This window comes from Danio rerio, chromosome 5 (genome assembly GCF_049306965.1).
Source record: "Danio rerio strain Tuebingen ecotype United States chromosome 5, GRCz12tu, whole genome shotgun sequence".
Classification (NCBI taxonomy): domain Eukaryota; kingdom Metazoa; phylum Chordata; class Actinopteri; order Cypriniformes; family Danionidae; genus Danio; species Danio rerio.
Genome location: NC_133180.1, coordinates 62,496,400 through 62,519,349, shown reverse-complemented (window position 1 = coordinate 62,519,349; position 22,950 = coordinate 62,496,400). Strand labels below are relative to the sequence as shown.

The 22,950-nt window shown below is 34.6% G+C and overlaps 1 protein-coding gene and 1 long non-coding RNA gene across 5 annotated transcripts in view; one reads left to right on the top strand and one right to left on the bottom strand.

Moving 5' to 3' along the window:
* Nucleotides 1-17,960, top strand: part of fer (fer (fps/fes related) tyrosine kinase) — a 66,835-nt gene extending 48,875 nt beyond the window's left edge. For all 4 annotated transcript variants that reach the window (XM_073951504.1, XM_009301877.5, XM_073951505.1 and 1 more), the window contains exons 17-19: nucleotides 9,741-9,895; nucleotides 12,099-12,221; nucleotides 13,731-17,960. In XM_073951504.1, the coding sequence (XP_073807605.1) occupies nucleotides 9,741-9,895; nucleotides 12,099-12,221; nucleotides 13,731-13,867 (415 nt within the window). In that variant the 3' untranslated portion in view covers nucleotides 13,868-17,960. The remainder of the gene's footprint in view (nucleotides 1-9,740; nucleotides 9,896-12,098; nucleotides 12,222-13,730) is intronic.
* Nucleotides 17,961-18,067: 107 nt separating this feature from the next.
* LOC141385631 (uncharacterized) lies at nucleotides 18,068-22,600 on the bottom strand. Its single transcript, XR_012406402.1, has 2 exons — nucleotides 21,323-22,600; nucleotides 18,068-20,680 (listed from the first exon to the last, which is right to left on the bottom strand). It is a non-coding gene; the product is annotated as an uncharacterized lncRNA (long non-coding RNA).
* Between the last annotated feature and the right edge of the window lie 350 nt (nucleotides 22,601-22,950).

Sequence of the window (22,950 nt, the reverse complement as noted above, 5' to 3'; positions counted from 1 at the left end):
AATTATTTTTATGGCAATTTGCTATAATTTGCTTTTTTACTGAAATTAATCTGAACGATTTACATTGTAGTATCACTTCTGTATTTTCTGAGTTGTAAAATTTCATTTAATGCAATCTAGATTTATTATTCATAATATAACAATCAAACAAGAATAAAAAAGTGCTTCAGGGGTATTTGATGTGCTTCTTGGATAAGGGATTCATAAGATAAACAAAAAAAAAATATCTAAGTCTAATCTAAGTCCAAGGTAGAGGTCTGCACAGGACTGTTTTTGTATTCCCAGTCCCGCGAGGTTTTATTCCGCACCCGACCGCTCCCTCTATTTTCAGTCTTTACTGCCCGCTTAGTATAATATTCTGCCTGACCCAACCGTTTCAGCTAAATTTAGATCTGGTTTCCAAAATCTCACATTTAAATTGGGTACTACAAAACAAGAGAAGTAACAGATAAAACACTAGGTTGTGCAAGGATTGTAGGCTAAATGTCAGTTTTGTTTGCCCCTTTGTGATGAGACATGAGTGCCACCTTAAACCTGAGGTTTCAGTCTTGTGACTGCTAAAGGGTAAAAATAGATATTATCACATTGCGCAAAGGATATTTTTTTTCCATTTGTGCCTATGATGCATTGAAAAGACTCCTATACGTCCTTTAAGGAAATGCCAGGAATTTGGTCCGAATGCAGACCGCTAATCCAAGGCACTCGGAAAGTAAGTGAAAAAGTTAAAAAGCTTTTATTAACATGGCTATTGGTTTAAAAACAGCAATATTGTACACAGCGCCTACTCTTTTTTTTTGCAAAACTTGCCCCTGATTAAGAACTTGCCCCTGATGCTATTTCACTTTTTTAGTTACTTTTCAAGTACCTTGAATTTATGATTTATTTGAGTATAGTTTATCATATTTGATACTTTATTGTTTTACAAAAAAATGCAATAACACCATAGTTTAAGTTTTATTTATATCCAACATAATAATAAAATTGTATCATAAAGTATGAAAAAAACAAGCAAATTTATGTATTATTTTTTATTTATTTATTTATTTATTTATTTATTATTATTATTATTATTGCTCAGTTTGTGATTTTGGTCACTATGTGAACAGCACAATCCATGACAGTACAACAACAAAAACTTAAAGATATTACTGTATTACAGTAAAAAGGATGCAATACATTTATACTAAAATAAATGTTATACCAAAATAGACTGTGAAAAATGCTTTTCTTACTTGGAGTTGTTGTCCTTTTAGTCTAAATATCTAAAAGTCCTTAAATCAAGAAGCATTTTCTAAAGAGCTATAAAACATTATTTTATTTTTATAAATAATTAGTCAAGCTTAAGTGAGTTTTACATTTAAAACAAGCTAAATAATAAACCAGTGGGTTAATTTAAATGATATTGTTTTCAGATTGAAATTAGATTATTTTACTAAACCCACTGGCCTCTAATTGAACTTGTTTTAATGTAAAACTCACTTAGGTTTGTTATTTCTTAAAACAAACAAGCAAGTTTACAGTAGCAAGTTGCCATTTTATTTGGCTTTTAAAAAAACAAACATTCGTAAACGATGAATGTTGGATTTTTAGACACGCAGTGCATACTGTGTGAATGCCCCCTTAGTTTAGAAACATTGCTGTAAATAGTAGTAATATAATTTGCAAGTGTTGATAAAAAAGTGAAAAGCAGTGAAATCTAGTAATTTACCCAGTATACAGTATAATATCTGTTACGATATCTGTTTGACATAGTGTTGAAGTGTTTCAAAAACAATGGAGGGCTTCAGATGGAAGATTTAATGGTTTTATCTTGTATATTCTGCAAGAGTTGATGACAACTGATACCAGGGTGAAGATACTTCATGATAACCCAACAGAATTAGTTTAATCTTTTACAGTTCTCCCGAACAAGCTGTATGACATCTTTTACACTGACCACTAGGAGCACAAAAGCTCTTGCATGCACAGCTTTCATACATGGAGAAACAAAAGAAAGATGATGGAGTTGGTGCTGCTAGGTGGAGTTCATGGAGCTATTGCATCAATCTTTCTTTTGTCTTTTCCTCGGACAGTATAAATCACACTGCTTGGGTAAATGCTGTTCGTTTATGCTCTTGTTTCTGGAAGTCGTTTCTAGTTCCACTTTTGTAATGACATTATGCATGTTGTTCGAGACTGCAAACGATGATTGGTCGGAATATTTGTCTAATCCACAACACCAAAATTATGTTCAAATTAAGTTAAAGCCAGAAAATCTGACCCTCTTAAGTGACACAAGCTCTGTTTCCACCTGGTATTAACATCTATTTTCAGAGGTCTGATCACAAGTGGAGTGCTCGTAGTAGGATCAGGTCGTCTGAGGTGACCTTTTACCTGTGATTTTAGAAAAATGGTTGGTATCACTTTAGTTTAGGTCACAATTCATAATTACCATCAGAAGATATTAATGGTTGATTAGTAGTTATAAAGAATGATCTTATTCTGAAAACCTAAACCCAACATCTAAATACAGTTGAAGTCAAAATTATTAGCCCCCCTGAATTATTAGCCCCCAGTTTATTTTTCTGTTTAACAGAGATTTTTTTTTCTACACAATTATAAACATAATAGTTTGAATAACTTAATTCTAATAACTGATCTATTTTACCTTTGCCATGATGACAGTAAATAATATTTGACTACATATTTTTTTAAGAAACTTCTATACAGCTTAAAGTGACATTTAAAGGCTTAACTAGGTTAATTCAGTTAACTAGGCAAGCTAGGGTAATTAGTCAAGTTATTATATTATAATGGTTTGTTCTGTAGACTATCAAAAAAAATTTGCTTAAAGGGGCTAACAATTTTGACTTTAAAATGGTGTTTAAAAATTGCTTTTATTTTAGCCGAAATAAAACAAACAAGACTTTCTGCAGAAGAAAAAATATTATCATACATACTGTGAAAATGTCCTTGCTCTGTTAAACATCATTTAGGTAATATAAAAAAATTAAAAAGAAAATCAAAGGAGGGCTAATAATTCTGATTTTAAATGTATATATGATTAACAGCTAATTAGTAGTTTATTAAGCTAGTAGAGTTAGTTAATGGTTTGTTAATACCCTCAATTGTGGCCCAAATTGAACTGCTACCAATCGGTTTTGGGTTGCTGAATTCACTGTGAAAGTACAGAATAACTCTGTGTTCAATATCCCTCAGTAAGTTAAACAGTCACTTGTGTAGCGCTAAAACCTCTGCTGACTAACAGCCTCTCCAAGGTCTTAACGTTTGCCTGTTAACACCTTTGATTCATATGCAGGTGCTGTACAAATTAGACTTGGAAAATGAAAGTAAAATACACAGATAACTTTTTATATATATTAGTCAGAATATATGAAAAATGAATGGCTTTTTGACTGATCCCAATCATACAGGGCTTTATTCAGTATGTGCTTCTAACACTTTTTTCTATCTAGAAACAAAGCATTAATCGGGATCATAAAGTCTGTAAAAAGCTAACACTAATAGACAATCAATATTTCAAACCTGACTCTGTAAATGAGCACTTCTCAAAAATGCCCAAAAGTAAAGTTACCTGCTTCAGCCAAATGAAGTTTAAAAAAATGTCATCAATAGTATAATATTGTGAGATTTTTGTTTTACACGTGTCACTAAAGAGGTGGTCTAAAGTTGATGTGTAATGTAGCTGTGTGAACATAAACAACATCTCTGAATGTAAGACGCTTTAAGTTCAATGCAAAGGGAGACATTGGCTTTTACAAAGTTAGCCTAGCAAAGCCTACAGCGAATAAAGTTTGGGAACTACAAAAAATACATCCAGGTTAATGATGTCATAAAGCCTTCAGGTTATGCACATACACCACACGCAGCGAAGGGGTGTGGCCAGAGGCGCTGTAATGTTATAACAGAGATGCTTCCTGGTGATGTAAATAGTAATATACCTGTACAACCACTTGTCAATTTGTATATTTGCATTCACTACTTTTATTTTTAAAATATATTTATTATCTGTTTTTTGTCCTGTCTTTGTATTCTGTTGCACTGTAGAAGCTCTGTCATGAAAACAAACTCCTCGTTTGTGTGCATATACTTGACAATAAAGCTCTTTCTGATTCTGATCTGCGAATTACTGCACATTATGTTAGCTGACCAATCAACCTCAAGCCTCTTGAGGGCGGGTTTTCAGAGGAATTGGGAAATATGACAGTTGTTTTCATGTAAGCTGAGTAGCAGTATATAATCAAAGTAAGGTAAATGAAAAAATAACGTGATTTTCTACAAATGAAGCATGAGCACATATTGCTTTGCACCCCATAAACACAACCAAGCCCTAAAATGCACTCTGGATTGCCGCTTTAATGTCTACAGATCCTTAAAACTGATCGGAGATCAGGTAAAAACAATTAAAGTGCCATTCACCAATCCTAATTCATTTGGATCTTATGGTATTACACAAATTGCCTCCAGATAAACAACCATAAACAATCAAAAATTTTAAAACAGTAATGACATAACAAAGCCCTGTTTACTGACATTATGTGACCATATTGATTTGATATCCACTCTGAACCACTGATTCGAAACAAAAGATTAGCAAAGGTTTGAAAGCTTCATGAAGCAGCAGCCAGCAGTAAGACAAGTTGGCAGCAGAGGTAGAATTATAATTTTTTTTTTTGTGAAAAAGAGGATCATTTTTTTTGAATAACTTTGCAGAAAGAGTTTCTGCAGTTCTACCGTAGTTGTTTCGCCTTTGTTTTTGTAAATTGGTTTAGAAAACGTAATGTGGCATGATTTGGATTTATCGGTTATCGACTTGCAAATATAAACATATTGGTTATAATATAACATGGTGGCTCAGTGGTTTACCCTCACAGCAAGAAGGTTGCTGGTTCAAGTCTCGGCTGGGTCAGTTGGCATTTCTGTGTGGAGTTTGCATGTTCTCCCCATGTTCGTGTGGGTTTCCTCCGGGTGCTCAGCTTTCCCCCACAGATCAAAGACATGCGCTAAAGGGGAATTTGGTAAGCTAAATTGGGCATAGTGTATTAGTGTGGACGGGAGTGTATGAGTGTTTTCCAGTGGTGGGTTGTGGCTGGAAGGGGATTCGCTGCCTAAAACATATGCTGGATAAGTTGGCGGTTCATTCCGTTGTGGCAACCCCTGTTGAATAAAGGGACTAAGCTGAAGGAAAATTAATGAATGAATATCGGTGCCAAATTGTCAATATCAGTGCATCCCAAAAACTGATTTCCTCTTGAATGTTTTTTCAAACTGTGCACTATCGCCAGTATCATAATAAAACTTTTCTTTTTCGTGATATAAACAACTGAAAAATAACAAGACTGAGCGGCACCATTCCTCCTGTTTCTTGTCTGGTGGAGATTTTTCTTATTTATTTATTTTTTTAAACTGTGAAATGGGCTTTGGTGCATTGGGCTGTTGAGGCCGGAGTCAGCCTGCTGAATACACGTCGCTCACAATTGAGTCTGAGAAATGAGCTCAGACCGCTTTCACAGCCACGGCTCTATCAGCACCCCGCTAAAACCCATTTACTATCAGACATGATCATGTTAGAGGCGGCAGCAGTTGGAGCACCTTTCTGTCAGATCACCGCTCTCTTCTCCGCCACCCCCCCACTGTCTTTCCCCATCTCATGTCAGCAAGGCAATTTTTGGGATGTGACAAGCTAATATGGCTGTGTGGCTGAGGATGTCTGCTCAGCATAAATGCCCCGCGGTGGATGGAGACCAGAATCTTAAATCGCTGCTCTAGGATGGAGGAGTGTTAGACAGTCATCTTCCATGTCTGAGAGAGATGTTCTCAATATGATTATCAGCGTTTAGAGGTGTTTTAAAGATGCGATTTAAAATTCCGACTCTTGTGATATGCATACTTGTAGGCCTTTTTGTTCTTTTTTAAAAAGTTTGTCACACTCAATATATGATTGGGGGAATTATTTCAGAAAACAGTTAGTGTAAATCAAGGCTGTCTTCTATCACTCACACTTTTTAACATCTACTTTGAGCCCATCTGGAGCATCACTAGGGCACAGTAAGCATTGGAGGGCGCAACATCACCAATTTTCCTTTTGGAGATGACATTGATGGGCTGGCTGGCACTGAGGATGAGCTTGCCACATTAGTGAAAACCCTTGATAAAAAAACTCCAGATTCGTTATGGGGATAAGTGCAGAGAAGACTAAGTTAATGACAAATGATGTCAAACAAATCTCAACCAAGATCAAAGTCAGAGGGCAAGAACTCAGTCAGTTCAAGCACTTAGGACCTGTCATTAGTGAAGAGGGACAAAAATAGATGTCAACTTCTGCTATATCAAAGATAAGACCCATTTGGAAAGACAAAAATATCTGTCTAGAAACCAAAATCAGTCTTCTGTGAGCTCTACTCCTATCAGTCTTTGGGTGTACTCACACAAGGCACAGTTGTCTTAAAAAACCTTGCTCAGGCACGATTGTCCCCCTCTCCCCTCTTCCCCTTGGTCAGCACTCACGTTGCATTTTTTGCCTTCCGAGCCTGAGCATGCTTACCTCATCAATGATGCAGTTAAACTGGAAGAGAAGCACAATGGAGACTGCAGTAGTTATATTGTTTTGTATTATTTTTAAGTCTGAGACTGCCCTGCTCTCGGTCGTGGAGGATCTCAGACTGGCTAAAGCAGACTCTAATTCATCAGTCCTCATTTTGCTGGACTTGTCAGCTGCTTTTGACACTGTCAACCACCATATCCTGCTATCTACGCTTGAGTCACTGGGTGTTGCGGGCACTGTTATACAATGGTTCAGATCTTACCTCTCTGACAGGTCATTCAGGGTGTCTTGGAGGGGAGAGGTGTCCAACCTACAGCATCTAAACACTGGGGTACCTCAAGGCTCTGTTCTTGGGCCACTTCTCTTCTCCATCTACACATCATCTCTAGGACCAGTCATCCAGAGACATGGATTCTCCTACCACTGCTATGCTGATGATACCCAGCTATACCTCTCTTTTCATCCTGATGATCCCTCGGTTCCAGCTCGTATCTCAGCCTGCCTGTTGGATATTTCACACTGGATGAAAGATCATCATCTTCAGCTGAACCTCGCAAAAACGGAAATGCTTGTAGTTTCTGCCAACCCGACTCTACACCATAACTTTTCAATCCAGATGGATGGGGCAACCATTACTGCATCCAAAATGGTGAAAAGCCTTGGAGTAACGATTGATGACCAACTAAACTTCTCTGACCACATTTCTAGAACTGCTCGATCGTGCAGATTTGCACTCTATAACATCAGAAAGATCCGACCCTTCTTATCTGAACATGCAGCTCAACTCCTTGTTCAAGCTCTTGTTCTCTCCAAACTGGAGAGACTTGCGTTCTGTGAATGAACGTCGCCTCGTGGTTCCATCCCAAAGAGGGAAGAAATCACTTTCGCGAACGCTCACGCTCAATCTGCCCAGTTGGTGGAATAAACTCCCTAACTGCATCAGAACAGCAGAGTCACTCGCTATTTTCAAGAAACGACTAAAAACTCAACTATTTAGTCTCCACTTCACTTCCTAATCTGCAATTGCCTCTTTGAATATCACACTAACTGTACAAAAAAAAAAAAAAAAAAAAAAACTACTAACACTTCCCTTCTTAGACTTTACAGACCTGAAACTTGCCTTTAGTACTTATTCACTGTTGCTCTTAGTTGTGTAAATTGCTTCCTTGTCCTCATTTGTAAGTCGCTTTGGATAAAAGCGTCTGCTAAATGACTAAATGTAAATGTAATGTAAATGTAAATGTAAGTCGTTTTATATGCAGTGACACGCAGTCCAATATTTTGCTGAACAGATCCACCACTTTTGACGCACATAAATGTTCATGAAAGTTGTCATAATGCACGTATTAGGAGCTTTACTGAAGGAGACAGCTATCACACAGCAGGGGATTTGCATCTTTAATAAACTATGATGGTTCATGTTCTTGGAAAAGTAAGAATGATTAATAAATCCATATAAAACTGTTACTTATAAGTGACGTCCTGTCTTCAGTTTGGCGCTCAAGCATGCTTTGCACTCACACTACAAGCTTACTGCAACAAAGCCCAACCGAACCGTGCTCTGACACATCTCTTCCAACCGGGCCAGGGCTGGCCAACTGAACTTTACCTGGGCCAAATTCGCACCACTCACACTTGTCAAATGAACCAGGAAAAGGGGGTAAAACGTGCCTGGGCACAGTTCAAATAGCCTAGTGTGAGTACACCCTTTAAGATTTGTCACATGGACCCTAACAGCAAAACTACCGCTAAGAATACAGTCACTTGAAATGAGAAGAACTCCCCACCACTGTCAAAAAAAAGGGGGAACAAGTGGTATAGCCATATCATACCATATCTCTCCAAATCAATCTTACCAAAAGAAAAAAAAACACATTTTGATAACCATCAATTAATTTGCCAACAATATCCAAAAGCTAATCCAAAATTGTATACAAATAACGCTGTAAAAGCAGGTATAATATTATATTTATTGCAATTCAAAGGTTGTCCATTTTAGTATATTTTAAAATACAATTTTTTATGATGTTGAATTTAGGTTTTCCAAAAGCTAATTTGGTGCTCAAGAAACGTTTCTTTTATTATCAATTTAGAAAACTGTTATGCTGCTTTTTTGTGGTGTCATGGTATCAAAAAGTGCAATTTTCTTTGTGATTTTATGAAGAATATAACATTTAAATAAAACTAGAAATGCTTTAAAAAGTATTAAATGCCTTTGCTGGCGCTTTTGATTAAATAAAATAGTTTAAAGCAAAGTAAAAACACAAATAATACAATTCTAAATTAATTTCTTTTAAAATCTTAGTCTAGAATTACTTTGTTAAACAGTTGCAAATATTGCACATAGCCATAAACACTTTAAAAATACTCACAATTTTTAAGGTTATTTAGTTTCTATAATTTGATGTTAAAAAGGTAAATTATATATACTACTAAATGTCCTATTAGGTAAATGCCCAGTTATAAACTTTGACACCGATGAGGTAAAATGTAAATGTCATTGTAAAATGGCTTTAATTTGTAAATATATTTTACAGTGGCAAAAATTATTGAGGTCATCTTCTATTGCACAATAAATCATTATATTAATTGTTGTGACAGGCCTACATTCATTATTTTTATTTGTGCTCTTAAGAATAAAATAGTCTGTGTTTATTTAGTTTTTACTTTTATTATTATGCTATTTTTTTGTCTTACTGGCATTATATATTGAATGGCATAAAATGGTCTTAAAATGACAATAATAATACATTTTGGTGCAATGTATCGCACAATAAAAATTAGATATTGTATCAGGTCAGGCCATGTAGTGTATGACAACGGACTGACTGAACAAATGCATCAAATGTAATAAATATTTAGGTATGATTTTTATAATGCTAATGATTTTGCTGATGTGGAAGAGATTATTAAACAAAATTAAGAATATTTTGATGGAGGTTATGAGGGAGAGATCTTTGATATGATTTTCCTTATATAAATTAAAGAGTCCAACAGTTCTTAAGTTCAAAAATTGAAATACTTTCTTGTGTATTTTAACAGTAAAAGTAAACCAGAAATCCTGCAAATATTGTTGAATATTTAGCAAAAAGTTGTCACAAATTGACTATTTTAGTTTACAAGCACAAAACAAAAAATGAAAGGTCCAGTGAAACCCTGAACGTACTGAATTCCAGCATTTCTCTCAATCTTGCAGAGACCTGGCTGCTCGCAACTGCCTCGTGGGAGAGAACAATGTGCTGAAGATCAGTGACTTTGGGATGTCCCGACAGGAGGACGACGGCATCTACTCCTCATCAGGACTGAAACAGATCCCAATCAAATGGACCGCACCAGAAGCACTCAACTATGGTAGGAAAACCAAATCAGTTATTTTAATGTGTTTTATGTACGTTTAGAAATGATCACAGGAAACAATGGCTGTTTAAATCATACTGTATCATTACATTCTTTTTTGTTTTAATATTTTGATAGTGTGTGTGTGTGTGTGTGTGTGTGTGTGTGTTTATTAATTGAGATGCTGTTAAATAGAACACTTATGTTCACAAATGTTCATATTTAGGTTTTCGTAGGTTTGATATTTTGATAGTGTTACAGCAATGAATACAAATAGTGTTTATTTTCACATACGTGAATATCTTGTTTACCAATCTTCCTTATTGAAAGAAAATGTAAAATAAATAATAAAATGGTTCATCTATATGTGTTTATTACTTAAAAAATTATTTTAATTATTCAATATATAAAATGTATTTTTCACATTTAAAATGTATTTAAACTTTTAGTCATTTGACAAACACTTTTTTCCAAAGCAACTTACAATTCAGGAGACATTCAGTGTGCGTCTCTTCAAGAAGAGGCAACACACACAAGAAGTGCTAATAATACAAGAGAACTGTTTGTGCTCAGAGAATTAGGTGCTGGACTATGGAGGGGGAATGTTTTTTTCTTAATATAGAGGAGAGAGTTTTTACATGAGGTTTGTCAAGCCCACTCACCTGTGTGAGGCACATAATTCCTCATAAATGCAGTGTTCACAGTTTTTGTTCCCAGGGGTTTACTTACATACAGTTGAAGTCGGAATTATTAGAACCCCTTTTAATTTTTTTCATTTTTTTTTTTTTTTTTTTTCATTTTTCCTGTATGATGTTTAACAGATTCAGGAAATGTTTCACATTGTGCCTGATAATATTTTGACCTCTGGAGAAAGTTTTATTTTTTTTATTTTGGCTAGAAAAAAACAGTTTTTAATTTTTATAATTTTACATTTTAAGGACAAAATTATTAGCCCCTTCAAACTAACTTTTTTTCCCCCCCGATAGTCTACAGAACAAACCATCGTTATACAATAACTTGCCTAATTACCCTAACCTGCATAGTTAATTTAATTATCCTAGTTAAGCTTTTTAATGTCACTTGTGCTGTATAGAAGTGTCTTGAAAAATATCAAGTCAAATATTATTCACTTTCATCATGGCAAAGATAAAAAAAAATCAATTATTAGAAATGAGTTAATAAAACTATCATGTTTAGAAATGTGCTGAAAAAATCTTCTCTCAGTTAAACAGAAATTAGGGAAAAAATAAACTGGGGGCTAATAATTCAGGGGGCTAATAATTCATACTACTTTTACTTAGCAGCTAAACAATTACACTGTAAAAAATATGTTTAATAACAGATTGCTTTTAATATTGTGTTTTCCTTATTTGTTTATTTTTACGGTTGTGAATTGCTCTATGGGACCTTGATCTCTGCTCTGTCAGCTTTTGATGTTGAAAATTCAACTCTATAGTGAATTATTTATATTTTGTTAGTTTAAAACATTCTAATGTAAAAGAAATAATATTTAGAGATATACGTCTGTAAAATAATAGCAAATACTTATAGTTTATCAGAAAGTTTTTGTAGAGTAATATATCACACCAACTCAGACAACATAGCTCTTTAAACTATTAAAATGTTCATGAAAGTCACTTTTTTTGACTGTTTCAAGGTTAAAAGTTGTTTGAAGAAAGATCAAGGTGTTATAATGCAATTCAAAAGCAGAAATAAATAAGAAAAAATAAAAACATGAACCACAAAATATGGAAAACTGCTACTTTACGTGCATTTTTTTCTACAGTGTAGTTAAATAAAAGATTTTAGTTTGTTGTTTTGGCTTTTGTCCTCTCCTGAAATACTTTATTTGTCTTTTGGTTTGTAAATAAATTTTATACCTTCCACTCCCAAATATTGCTCGATGAATTATCACTTTGCTTTTTATGTTGTGATCCATCCCTTTACAGTCGTAACATCCTTACTCATGTGATGAAATGTTCAATTTTAAGGGTTTTTCTTCCACTTAATGGTGTAATAATTATTTTTAAAAATTGTATGTATGTTTATAAATGATCATTTTGACTTCTACTGTGAAATGAAAACAATGGCTGTTTATATCATAGCACTCATATTTGTTTTATGTTTGGTACATGCAGTATAATCTAACAAGTTCAGATAAGCGAATATGTTAATTAAATAAGCTTTGGTTCAGACTGATATGTTGTTTACATGACAGGGAGATACAGCTCAGAGAGTGACGTGTGGAGTTACGGAATCCTCCTGTGGGAAACCTTTAGTCTAGGAATGTGCCCCTACCCTGGCATGACCAACCAGCAGGCCCGAGAACAGGTGGAAAAAGGTACAATGCAGATTCCACTTTTAACAGCAGAACCATGTGCTGATGTGATGTTCATAATAGTAATCGAGTTATCTTTCATTTTAATTGGTCTCAAGTTGTTTTTGTTAATGTTTACATGTTTAATTTATGATTTCTTTATGATGAATTTTTGTATTTATATTTCATTATATTCAATGTACACTCACCGGCCACTTTATTAGGTACACTTTACTAGTATAGAGTTGGACCCCTTTTGCCTTCAGAACTGCCTTAATCCTTCGTGGATTTGTGTTGAATAGATTCAACAAGGTACTGGAGATATTCCTCAGAGATTTTGGTCCATATTGACATAATAGCATCACGCAGTTGCTGTTGATTTGTCGGCTGCACATCTATGATGCGAGTCTCCCGCTCAACCACATCTTAAAAGTGCCTTATTGGATTGGGATCTGGTGACTGTGGAGGCCATTTGAGTACAGTGAACTTAATGTCATGTTCAAGAAATCAGTCTGAGATGATTCACACTTTGACATGGCGCTGTTTCCTGCTGGAAGTAGCCATCAGAAGATGGGTACACTTTGGACATAAAGGGATGGACGTGGTCAGCAACACTACTTAGGTAGGCTGTAGTGTTGGCACGATGCTCAATTGGAACTAATGGGCTCAAAGTTAGCCATGAAAATGTCCAACATCATTACACCACCACCAACCTGAACCATTTAAACATGGCAAGATGGATCTATGCTTTCATGTTGTTGATGCCAAATTGTGCATTTGCGCCCACATAACTGCTGCTCACTGGATATTTTCCCTTTTTCAGGCCATTTTCTGCAAATCCTAAGGATGGTTGTGCAAAAAAATCCGAGTAGATCAACATTTTTTTTCAGACCAACAACCATGCCATGTTCAGAGTCACCTACATTACCTTTCTTCCCCATTCTGATTCTTGTCTTGACCATGTCTACATGCCTAAATTCTGTGATTGGCTGATTAGAAATTTGCATTAACAGTTAGACAGGTGTACCTAATAAAGTGGCCGGTGAGTGGTTATATCTTAAAACAATAATGATAATTATTGAGTTACTGAAGTGAAATAGTACAAAACTGCAACATGACTGTTTTTATTTTTGGATTTACTGAACAAAAATAGTTTTTTTGTAGTAAATGAACCATGTGAAATTTATATGAATTAAATTACATATAATTTAATTGACATTTAATTACCTTTTTATGTGAGATTTTATTCATTGATATTTTAATTCTATGAAATAAACTGTTGAAGAAATTGAATGATGCAAACCTAGAACAAGAATTGCTTTTATTTCTTAATTAACTATATACAAGTTGCACTTTTAGTGAATAAACCAAAGATATACATTTCTATTACTTAATTATTCTGTATGTTTGACTGCTTTACGTTAGAATGTTGTAAACATGACTTGATTGTAATTACTATCAGCGTTTTATCAATGAAAAAAAAAAAACCTGTCCAACTGTTCATTTCCAATAAATAGTGTTTGTCTAATGTAGGTTACAGGATGTCCTGCCCGCAGAAGTGTCCGGACGAGGTCTACAGGGTCATGCAGAGATGCTGGGAGTACAAGCCAGAGAATCGTCCCAAATTTGCCGACATTCAGAAAGAACTGGCCGCCGTCAAGAAAAAATAGCCTTTTATGGAGGAGCTGGCTGTAAAGGCCGAACTCATACTTCACATCCAGGTGATCCCTAATCTGCAGAAAGAAACACCAGGAACGTTTCGCCCTCAGAATCTCATGCATTATTGTACTAAAGAGAGAGTACTCGGTCACAAAATCACTGTGTGAACTGCCTGCGCACCAGCTGTTATGAGCCATTAGCATGGAGAGAGATGGAGCTCTCCGCTTTGCTCTGATGTCAAAATTATGCAGATTCTCCCTTTTTTTATTGTTTTGCTTTTTGTAACTGAGCAACAGTTAAGCTACGACAGACAGAAGGTAAGATACATGAGGTGTATTCAGTTTGCCGTCGAGTATTCCAGTCAACGTACCAGTAAAACGAGGGATAGTTCACCTTATAAAAGGTGCTTTCTGACCTAAATGACTTTTATGCCTGTGGAACACAAAGAAAAATGGCTTTTTTCCTTATTTTTCTTTGTTTGTTTTGTGTTTGGCAAATTTAAAAGCCTTCAGGTTTGGAACTGTAAACAAATGATGACAGATTTTTCATTTTCAGGTGAACTATCCCTTTAAAATAGAGAGATGAATGTCTGAAAATTGACTTTTTGTCCATTTAGTAAATCAAATTTTTTTTTTTTTAGAATCCTAAACTTGTTTGTCGGTTTGGGCAGTTTTATAGTCAAGCCATTTTATGTTTGTTTTATGTTCTTCTAGAATTACAGAACCCAAAATGTACAGATATTTACATAAAATAACTCATCAATTAAGACTTTCCGAGAGTTACATTCCAACTCATCAAGCAATGAGACCAAATTCGTGATACATTTACCCAAGTGCAATTTTTTTGATCTCATCAGCAGCACAGATGTCATACTCCAGTCAGGGAGCCTTAAAGTAAAACCCAGACACACAGTACTGCCGGCCTGCTTCAGACATGGACAATGCAGCAATCTACAGTTTACAAAGTCTACTTCCAAATCGCAAAATACTGCAACTACTCGCCTCTTCAGCTGATAGTTCAGCCAAAAAATGAAAACGCCCATCATTTACTCAACCTGTATGATCAAACGCTGAATGGAGGCACTTATGGAATCTTCACGAAACAGTGAAAGTATATGACGACTAAAATGAAATCTTTAAATATATTGAGCTGCTTCATAACAGTGTTTTATATGGCTTTTGCTGTAACTTTGAAGTCATAAATAGATTTTCACTGATGACTTTCATTTACATATTGTACATGCAATATTAAAGGGTTAGTTCACCCACAAATTACAACTAACTGTCATTAATTAGTCATTTCATTGCACTTTCAAACACCTGAGACCTCTGTTCATCTTTAGTACACATTTGTTTTTTAGATGAAATCCTGGAGCTCTCTCATCCTCCATAACAGCAAGCCAAGAGGCCTAAAAAGTCCACCTGAGACCTCCGTTTATCTTCAGTACACAATTTTTTTTTTTTTAGATGAAGTCCTGGAGCTCTCCCATCCTCCATAACAGCAAGTTTAGAGGCTTTAAAAGTCCAGAAAAGGAACAAAACACATTGTCAAGACATTCCATGTGACTTCGGTGGTTGAAGTGTAATCAAAAAAGCTTTTGATTGAACACTTTTGGGCACCAAAAACCAGTAAATATGTCTTTGTTCTTCTTTATCTAAAGTGTGTGTAGTTATTAACACAGATACTGATCTGATGAGGAAGACATTGGCGAACAAAGCTGTTTTACAGTTATGTTTTGGTTCCTTTTCTGGAACATCTCTGTCCTTGGAGAGCTCTCGGATTATATCTAAGATATCTTCATTTATGTTCTAAAACTGAACAAAGCTCTCTGGAATTTAGAGCAACACAAGGATTTGTAGTTAATAATAGAAGCTTCAATTTTGGGTGATTAAACCCTTTAAAGGGAAAACTTAAAAACCAAATTTTGCTATTAATTCCTTCAGGCCATCTAAGATGCAGTTTTGTCCTTCAGTTTACCACTAAAGGAGATCTGAAACTGGTTCTTGGTGATTCATAAAATGGCTGGCACTTTGAGAGTCAGAAAACTATGAAAATTCATAACAAAACTAATATCTACCCCATTCAGATTCACATCGTCTTCGTATGAACTAAAACAGTTGATCTGTGCAAGAAACACTATTTAGAGATCCATATTATTTTGAATCCACATCCTTGGCAAATGGTGTTTAGTGTGTTTGCAAGAAGATGTGGGTTAACTAGATGTATGATTGAGGAAACCAATTCATATTTGGCTTATTCTTGGTCTTAGACTGTAAAAAAAAAACCAAGGTTCCACACAATTCCTTTATGTTGTCTCAACACAAACTGATCAAGTGAACTTTATCATTTTTACAAATTTAAGAGGGTTGAACATAGAACATTTGAGCACATTTTAAATAAGTAGTACATTTTTTCCAAATTTCATTTACAAATATTGTAATTTACTTTCGTTTTTTTGCCTCCGAAAAGGACGAGTGGTCAAAATCACGTTTACATTTGTTGTTCATTCATTTGTTGAGTTATTTCACTAAATATAGAGGTTTTTTTTTTTAACTGTTCTGAAGTTAAAAGATTGATATTGTGTTGCCTAAATAGCTATATAAACATGAACATACTGCACCTTTCTGTCATTTAGACCCATTGTCATTTATTGTCATTAAATTAGCTGAAATGTTAATAGTGGTTCACAGAATTGACACTTTGCATGTACACAACTACAAATCCAGAATATTCAAGCGATCTCTGTCTTCCATAGCTAATATTTAAACAGACAAAAAGTCATTGGTTTCTTTTATGTAGGCTTTACAACACATGATAAGCACAAGTATCATTCTGATCAACAACAGAACATCTGTTTGGATGTAGTTTTCCTTTTGTTTTACTCTCAAAAGTGTTTCTAACAATTGACTTGCATTTTATCGTTCACAAAAGCACCTGTTTCCAAGTTTCATCCACAAATATTGTGTTCTAGTTGAGTTTTTTTGTCTTGAATGAACAAATGAAAACGTCATTTTCTAAGTTATTCCACTAAATATTACGTTTTTTTGAACTGTTCTAAAGATAAAACTTTGACATTGTGTTGCCTAAATATGAACATAAAGATAAAAACACTGCACTTTTCTGTCATTTAGACTTATTGTCATTTAATGTCATTAAATTAGCTAAAATGTTGACAGAATGAACCAAATGATATTTTGCTAGAACACAGCTATAAATCATAAATCCACAATATTCTAGTGTTCTTCCACTGCTGACACTTTAAACAGACAAAAAGTCTTTATTTTGCTTTATATAAGCTTTAGAAGACAGGATAAGCACTAGAACATAATCTAAAACATAATCTATTTGTATGAAGTTTTCTTTTTGTTTTTCTCTCTGTTTCCATCCATTGACTTGCGTTGTATCAATCACCAAAGCACCAGTTTCAGCCTTCAAAATATTTCAGCCTTCAAAATATTTTACTGTTATATTTTATATCTACTAAAAAAGTCATCTACATTTCGGATGTCCTGAGAGTGAATTAATAGCAGCTTCTGCGTGAACTATCCCTTTAAGATTCACACAAGTATGTGATTTTTTTATTTCACCTCTGAAAGAATATTTTCAGCAAATAACTACGTCAATTTTTGGCCGTCAAACTGTTCAATCGACTATTCACATTTAATATTTTAGAGTTCCAGTTTCTCTTTACTTCCACTGTATCAAATAGATGAAAGATTGAAGAAAAAGAGCAGATGATCACAGCGTTTTCATTTTTGGCTGAACTTTCCCTTGAACATTTACAGACCTCAGAAAGAGCAACCAAAAGTATGAATCATGTTTGTTTTTATTTTTAAAGATCAGGTTTCTCACTCAAACAGCACTTGAGTTCTAATAGATTAGAATTTCACACAAGTATTATATGTTCGGTTGGTCGGTGGTGTGTTTTTGTATTAAGACTTTTTCCAAGTTGTTTTCTGCCATTTTTGTCAGGTGCCATTTTCCCTTTGCTCCCAAGTTCTAAGAGCTGAAATGGGCAAGTCTTCGCTCTCATCAGCAACGTTGTGTTTCCAGAGTCACATAAATATGTCATTCCATTTACCCAAATAAAAAAATGGAATAGTGGTTTCAAGGTTTATTCTATGAAAGCATTCCTTTTTGTATTTTGTAAATACTTTTTTGTAGATTCAGTGATGTAATTTTGGTAGGCATTTCAGGTTGTTTTTTTCACTGCGAAACTAATGATATTAAAAGGTAGTGGATCTCTGCCAGCTTCAACTTTCAGCTTGAAGAGCCCAAATCAGTACAGCTCTAGTATTTGCACATTTGTAATATGTAAAGAGGATCTCGTAGCACAAGCAATAAAAATAATTCACACTTCAAACTGTTACCATTACCAACGCAGCCCAGAAATCAAAGTATGTTTGTTATAAGCATGTGCCAATCATGCAGAACTACACACAGAGCTACTGTATAATACAGTTTCAATTCGTAGCCTTGCATGATTCACCGGTAGCTCCAGATCAAATTATGTTCGTGTTTTATTATCGTTTTGTTTAAACTGCTGGTCAACAAGCTTTTTTTCCCCCCCTTTTTTAGCGTGTTTTTTTAAGCATCAAAGCAATTATCCATAGTGTGTTGTTTGATTCTTTTTATTTATTTGAAATACTGTAATATTATTTAGCATTTTTAATCTTTGCCTTTTTTTGTGTACCGTTCACTATAATTCCTACTGTCAAGGTATTAAATCGAATGCCAGTATTGTTTAGCAATATATTAAAAAAAGAAATCGTGTTATTCAGAAACCTAAAGATTTCCCTTTCCCATGTCTGACATGCACAGTATGTTCATGTTAATCTCCATCAGAAATTTGTATCGCTTGTAAATCATTCACATCTTGAGCTCAGTTATCTTAAAGATAAACTACACTTTCATATTTTGAGTTAAACACTTGAGTTTTGTCGTTTTTGAATCCATTCAGTTGATCTTCGGGTCTGGTTGGAGCACTTTTAGCTTAGCTTAGCATACATAATTGAATCAGGTTAGACCGCCTAATTAAAAAAGAAAAAAAAAGAGAAAGATGTGAAAATGTTTCCTATTTAAAGTTTGACTCATTTGGCAAGGAACATTGCTGTCGTTTGCAGGCGCAATGATGTTACACCGCGACTTGATTATTACGCCGGAATGAGAATATAGTTCCTAACCATATCAACCTAGAAAATAGCAACTTATTTTTTTTGTCATTCTTAATACTTGATGTAACGACAAAAAAGTCGAGTTTTAATAGAAATATTATCAAACTATTTTGATTATATTTTTTGGAATAAATGAATGCTAATGTTCTAACCCGATACAACTATTTATGCTACGCTAAAAGTGCTCCTGCCAGACCTGGAGATCAGCAGAATGGATTAAAAAATGGTAAAACTCAACTGTTAACATTATAGGAGGCATAAAATAAGCCTATTTTTTTCTTAAAGGGGAGTGTTTCTTTAAGAATAAGCAAAAGTTTGTGTTCTCGGTCCTTTCTCAAACTCTTCTGCTTTGTGCTGGACTATTTATACGGTGATGGAAGCTTTTATTTTATGTTCATGTTAATTTCCATCAGAAATTTGTATCGCTTGTAAATCATTCACATCTTGAGCTCAAAGTTAACATCTTAAAGGAACACTACACTTTTATTGGGTTAAACAGTTACGTTTTCTAATTTTTAAATCCATTCAGCCAATCTCCAGGTTTGGTCGGAGCACTGTTAGCTTAGCTTAGCATACATAATAGAGTCAGATTAGACCGTTAGCCTTAAAAAAAAAAAAAAAAAAAAGATGTGAAAATGTTCCCTATTTAAAGTTTGACTCTCATTCTGGCTTAATAATCAAGGAACTTTGCTGCCGTTTGCAGGAGCAATGATATTACACAGCGCCTTGATTGGTACGCTGGAATGAGTGTAGTTCTTAGGCATATTACCTGTGAAAATAGCAACTTTTTCATCATTCTTAGTACATGATGTAACGACGACAGAGTCGAGTTTAAATAGAAAAATTATCAAACTATTTTGACTTTTTATTTTGAATGAATATATGAATGCTAATGGTCTAATCCGATTTAACTATTTATGCTAAGCTAAGCTAAAAGTGCTCCAGCCGGACTTCAAGATCAGCAGAATGGATTCAAAAATGGTAAAACTCAACTCTTGACATTATAGGGGGAAAAAGGTGGAGTGTTCCTTTAAGAATAAGTTTGTGTTCTCTGTCCTTTCGTGGACTCTTCTGCTTTGTGCTGGACTATTTATTCTGTGATGGAAGCTTTTATTTGATGTTTAATGCACTTTTGGCCTTTTTTAATGCTCTAAAATGATCCCCCTAATATAAAACTGCAAATTATGGTTGGATCAAGTGGCGATCGACTCAAAAGCGTCTTGAATTGATCCGCGAACAAACGTAGAAAAGCAACACTGGACGTTTCATTTTTCAAACTAGTGTTTTTGTTTTGTTTTCAGTCCCTGCCAGCTTAAAAGAAAATATGACAAGATAAATGGTTGACATTTAGAAAGCGTGATTCCTTTTCCTTTTTTCGTGTAGCTTTTCTTTCATCTGTCTCTGTTTGCTCGTAACACCTCTCTGATGGACATTCAACTATAACAATGTCTGCTCATTGTTTATATTGTACACTTGCAATAAAGATTTTTCAGTCTTTGAACTTGCTGATGACGTCAGTTATTAAACATGAGCTCAGTACAAAAGTAATAATAATCAGTGCAGTGAAGATGCTCTGTCAAAAGGATGCAAAGACCTTCAGGTCGAACGAAATGTTACATGAGCTGCTGGCAAATGTCTAAACATAAATGTCTTATTGTTTACTAAATATGATGGTAAGTATAACATCCATAATAACCTCAATCTGACAGCAGTTATCATCCAGGACAATGTTACCTATCATATATTCAAAGGAGTACAGCAGTTTCTGATTGGTCACCTTAGGGTTGTGATCAGTTACCCACAACAAAACTATTGAGGAAAAAACAGCTTTAAAGTATTTTGATGTACCACATGTATTTAGAGATGAACTGGAAATTTTGACCGATCTGATAACTCTATATTTGGAGGCTGATATGTTGTATAACTTTTTCTGCATGTTTGCTGAAAACAAACTGAACAACTGATTTTATTTTAAAAAATTTTACTTCAGAAAAGTTTGAACAGATCTTTGAACTGTTCTTTTCTATGGCCAACTTTTATTTATATAAATAAAATCTACGGCCTGAACAAGAAATTTCACTGAACATCAAACAAAACTAAAATACTAGTAAAATAAAAAAAGTGGAGGCAAGCATGTGTTGACTTATTGGCTTAATTGTGCTAATAAGGCTAATAAATACTATTTTTAATGTTATCGCACATTCCTAATGATATTTTTAGGCCGCTAGGTTCAACAATTGTTTGTATTTCAGAGCATCTAAATTAAGAAGAGCTGTTTAAATATTATTCTGCACTTAATATACAATATACTTTCATTTTGATTTTCAAAATTGAAATATCATTATCATTGAGTTCTGTACAAGGCTGAAAGTAAAGATTGTGCAGAACGTCTTTATATGGAAATGGTGAGAGTGAGGATGCAATATAGGATGTGATAATACAGAAAATCCTTTATATGGTGAGGGAGTGTATATGCAAATCAATAAACCTGGACGTTATAATACAGAAAACCCCCCTTATATGGTGAGGGAGTGTATATGCAAATTAAACCTGAATGTGATCATACACTAAAGCCCTTGTATGATGAAGGCATGAATATGCAAATTAATAAACCTGGACTTGATAATAGAGGAAAGCCTTTACATGGTGAGGGTGAGTATATGCAAATCTATAAACTTGGATGTGACGATACAGAAAAAAAGCCTTTATATGGTGAGAGTGTCTATGCAATTTAATATACAGGGATGTGATCATACTGGAAAGCCCTTATATGGTGAGGGCGTGTATATGCAAATCAATAAACCTGGATGTGACAATACAGTAAAGTCCTTATATGGTGAGGGTGTGAATATGCACATTAATAAACCTGGATGTGATCATACAGAAAAGCCCTTATATGGTAAGGGTGTATATATGCAAATTAAACCCGAATATGATCATACACTAAAGCCCTTATATTGTGAATGCATGAATATGCAAATTAATAAACCTAGACTTGATAATAAAGGCAAGCCCTTATATGGTGAGGGCGTGTATATGCAAATAAAGCTGGATGTGACAATACAGGACAGACCTCATATGGTGAGGGCATGAATATGCAAATAATAAACATGGATGTGATCATACATAAAAGCCCTTATGTGGTGAGGGCGTGTCTATGCAAATTAATAAAAGGGACCTAATCACAAAGGAAAGCCCTTATATGGTGAGGGCGTGTTTATGCAAGTTAACGAACCTGGACGTGATAATAGAGGAAAGCCCTTATATGGTGAGGGCATATTTATGCAAATTAATAAACAGAGACGTGATCATACAGGAAAGACCTTATATGTTGTGGGTGTGTACATGCAAATTATTGTCGGATTAGTGTTGGATCAATCGCTAAAATTCTATATACTCCATATATGTACCTTTCATCATAAGCGCAGACATTGTTCCTAGCATCATTTCCTACAGTATCTCCCACTAGTTTGTCTTTAAAATATTAGCATTTAAATGTTTCATTTCATGTCATTTTAATTCTGGTGGGCCAAATGCAGTGCAATGCATTAGGAGTTAAAAAAAGCCCCACTTTATATTTAGTGGCCTTAACTAGTAAATATTTACACAGGAACTAATAGTTTGTTACAATGTACTTATTGTGTAAATACTGTACATGTATTTGTTGTGTACTTATGCTTGATTAAATACATGTAAGTAATTACATCTGTAATTAATTTCTGTAATTACATTTGTAAATACACCGTTGACCATCCCTTACACCTTAACCAACCCTTAATCCTACCCATACCACCAAACCTGTCCATAACCCAACCTCTATCCCAACTCAAAAGCACCACAAGTGTTCTTAAATACATTATAAACACAGTAAGTACATTGTATTTATTTTTTTGATGTAAGTACATATAGTTAAGGAAACT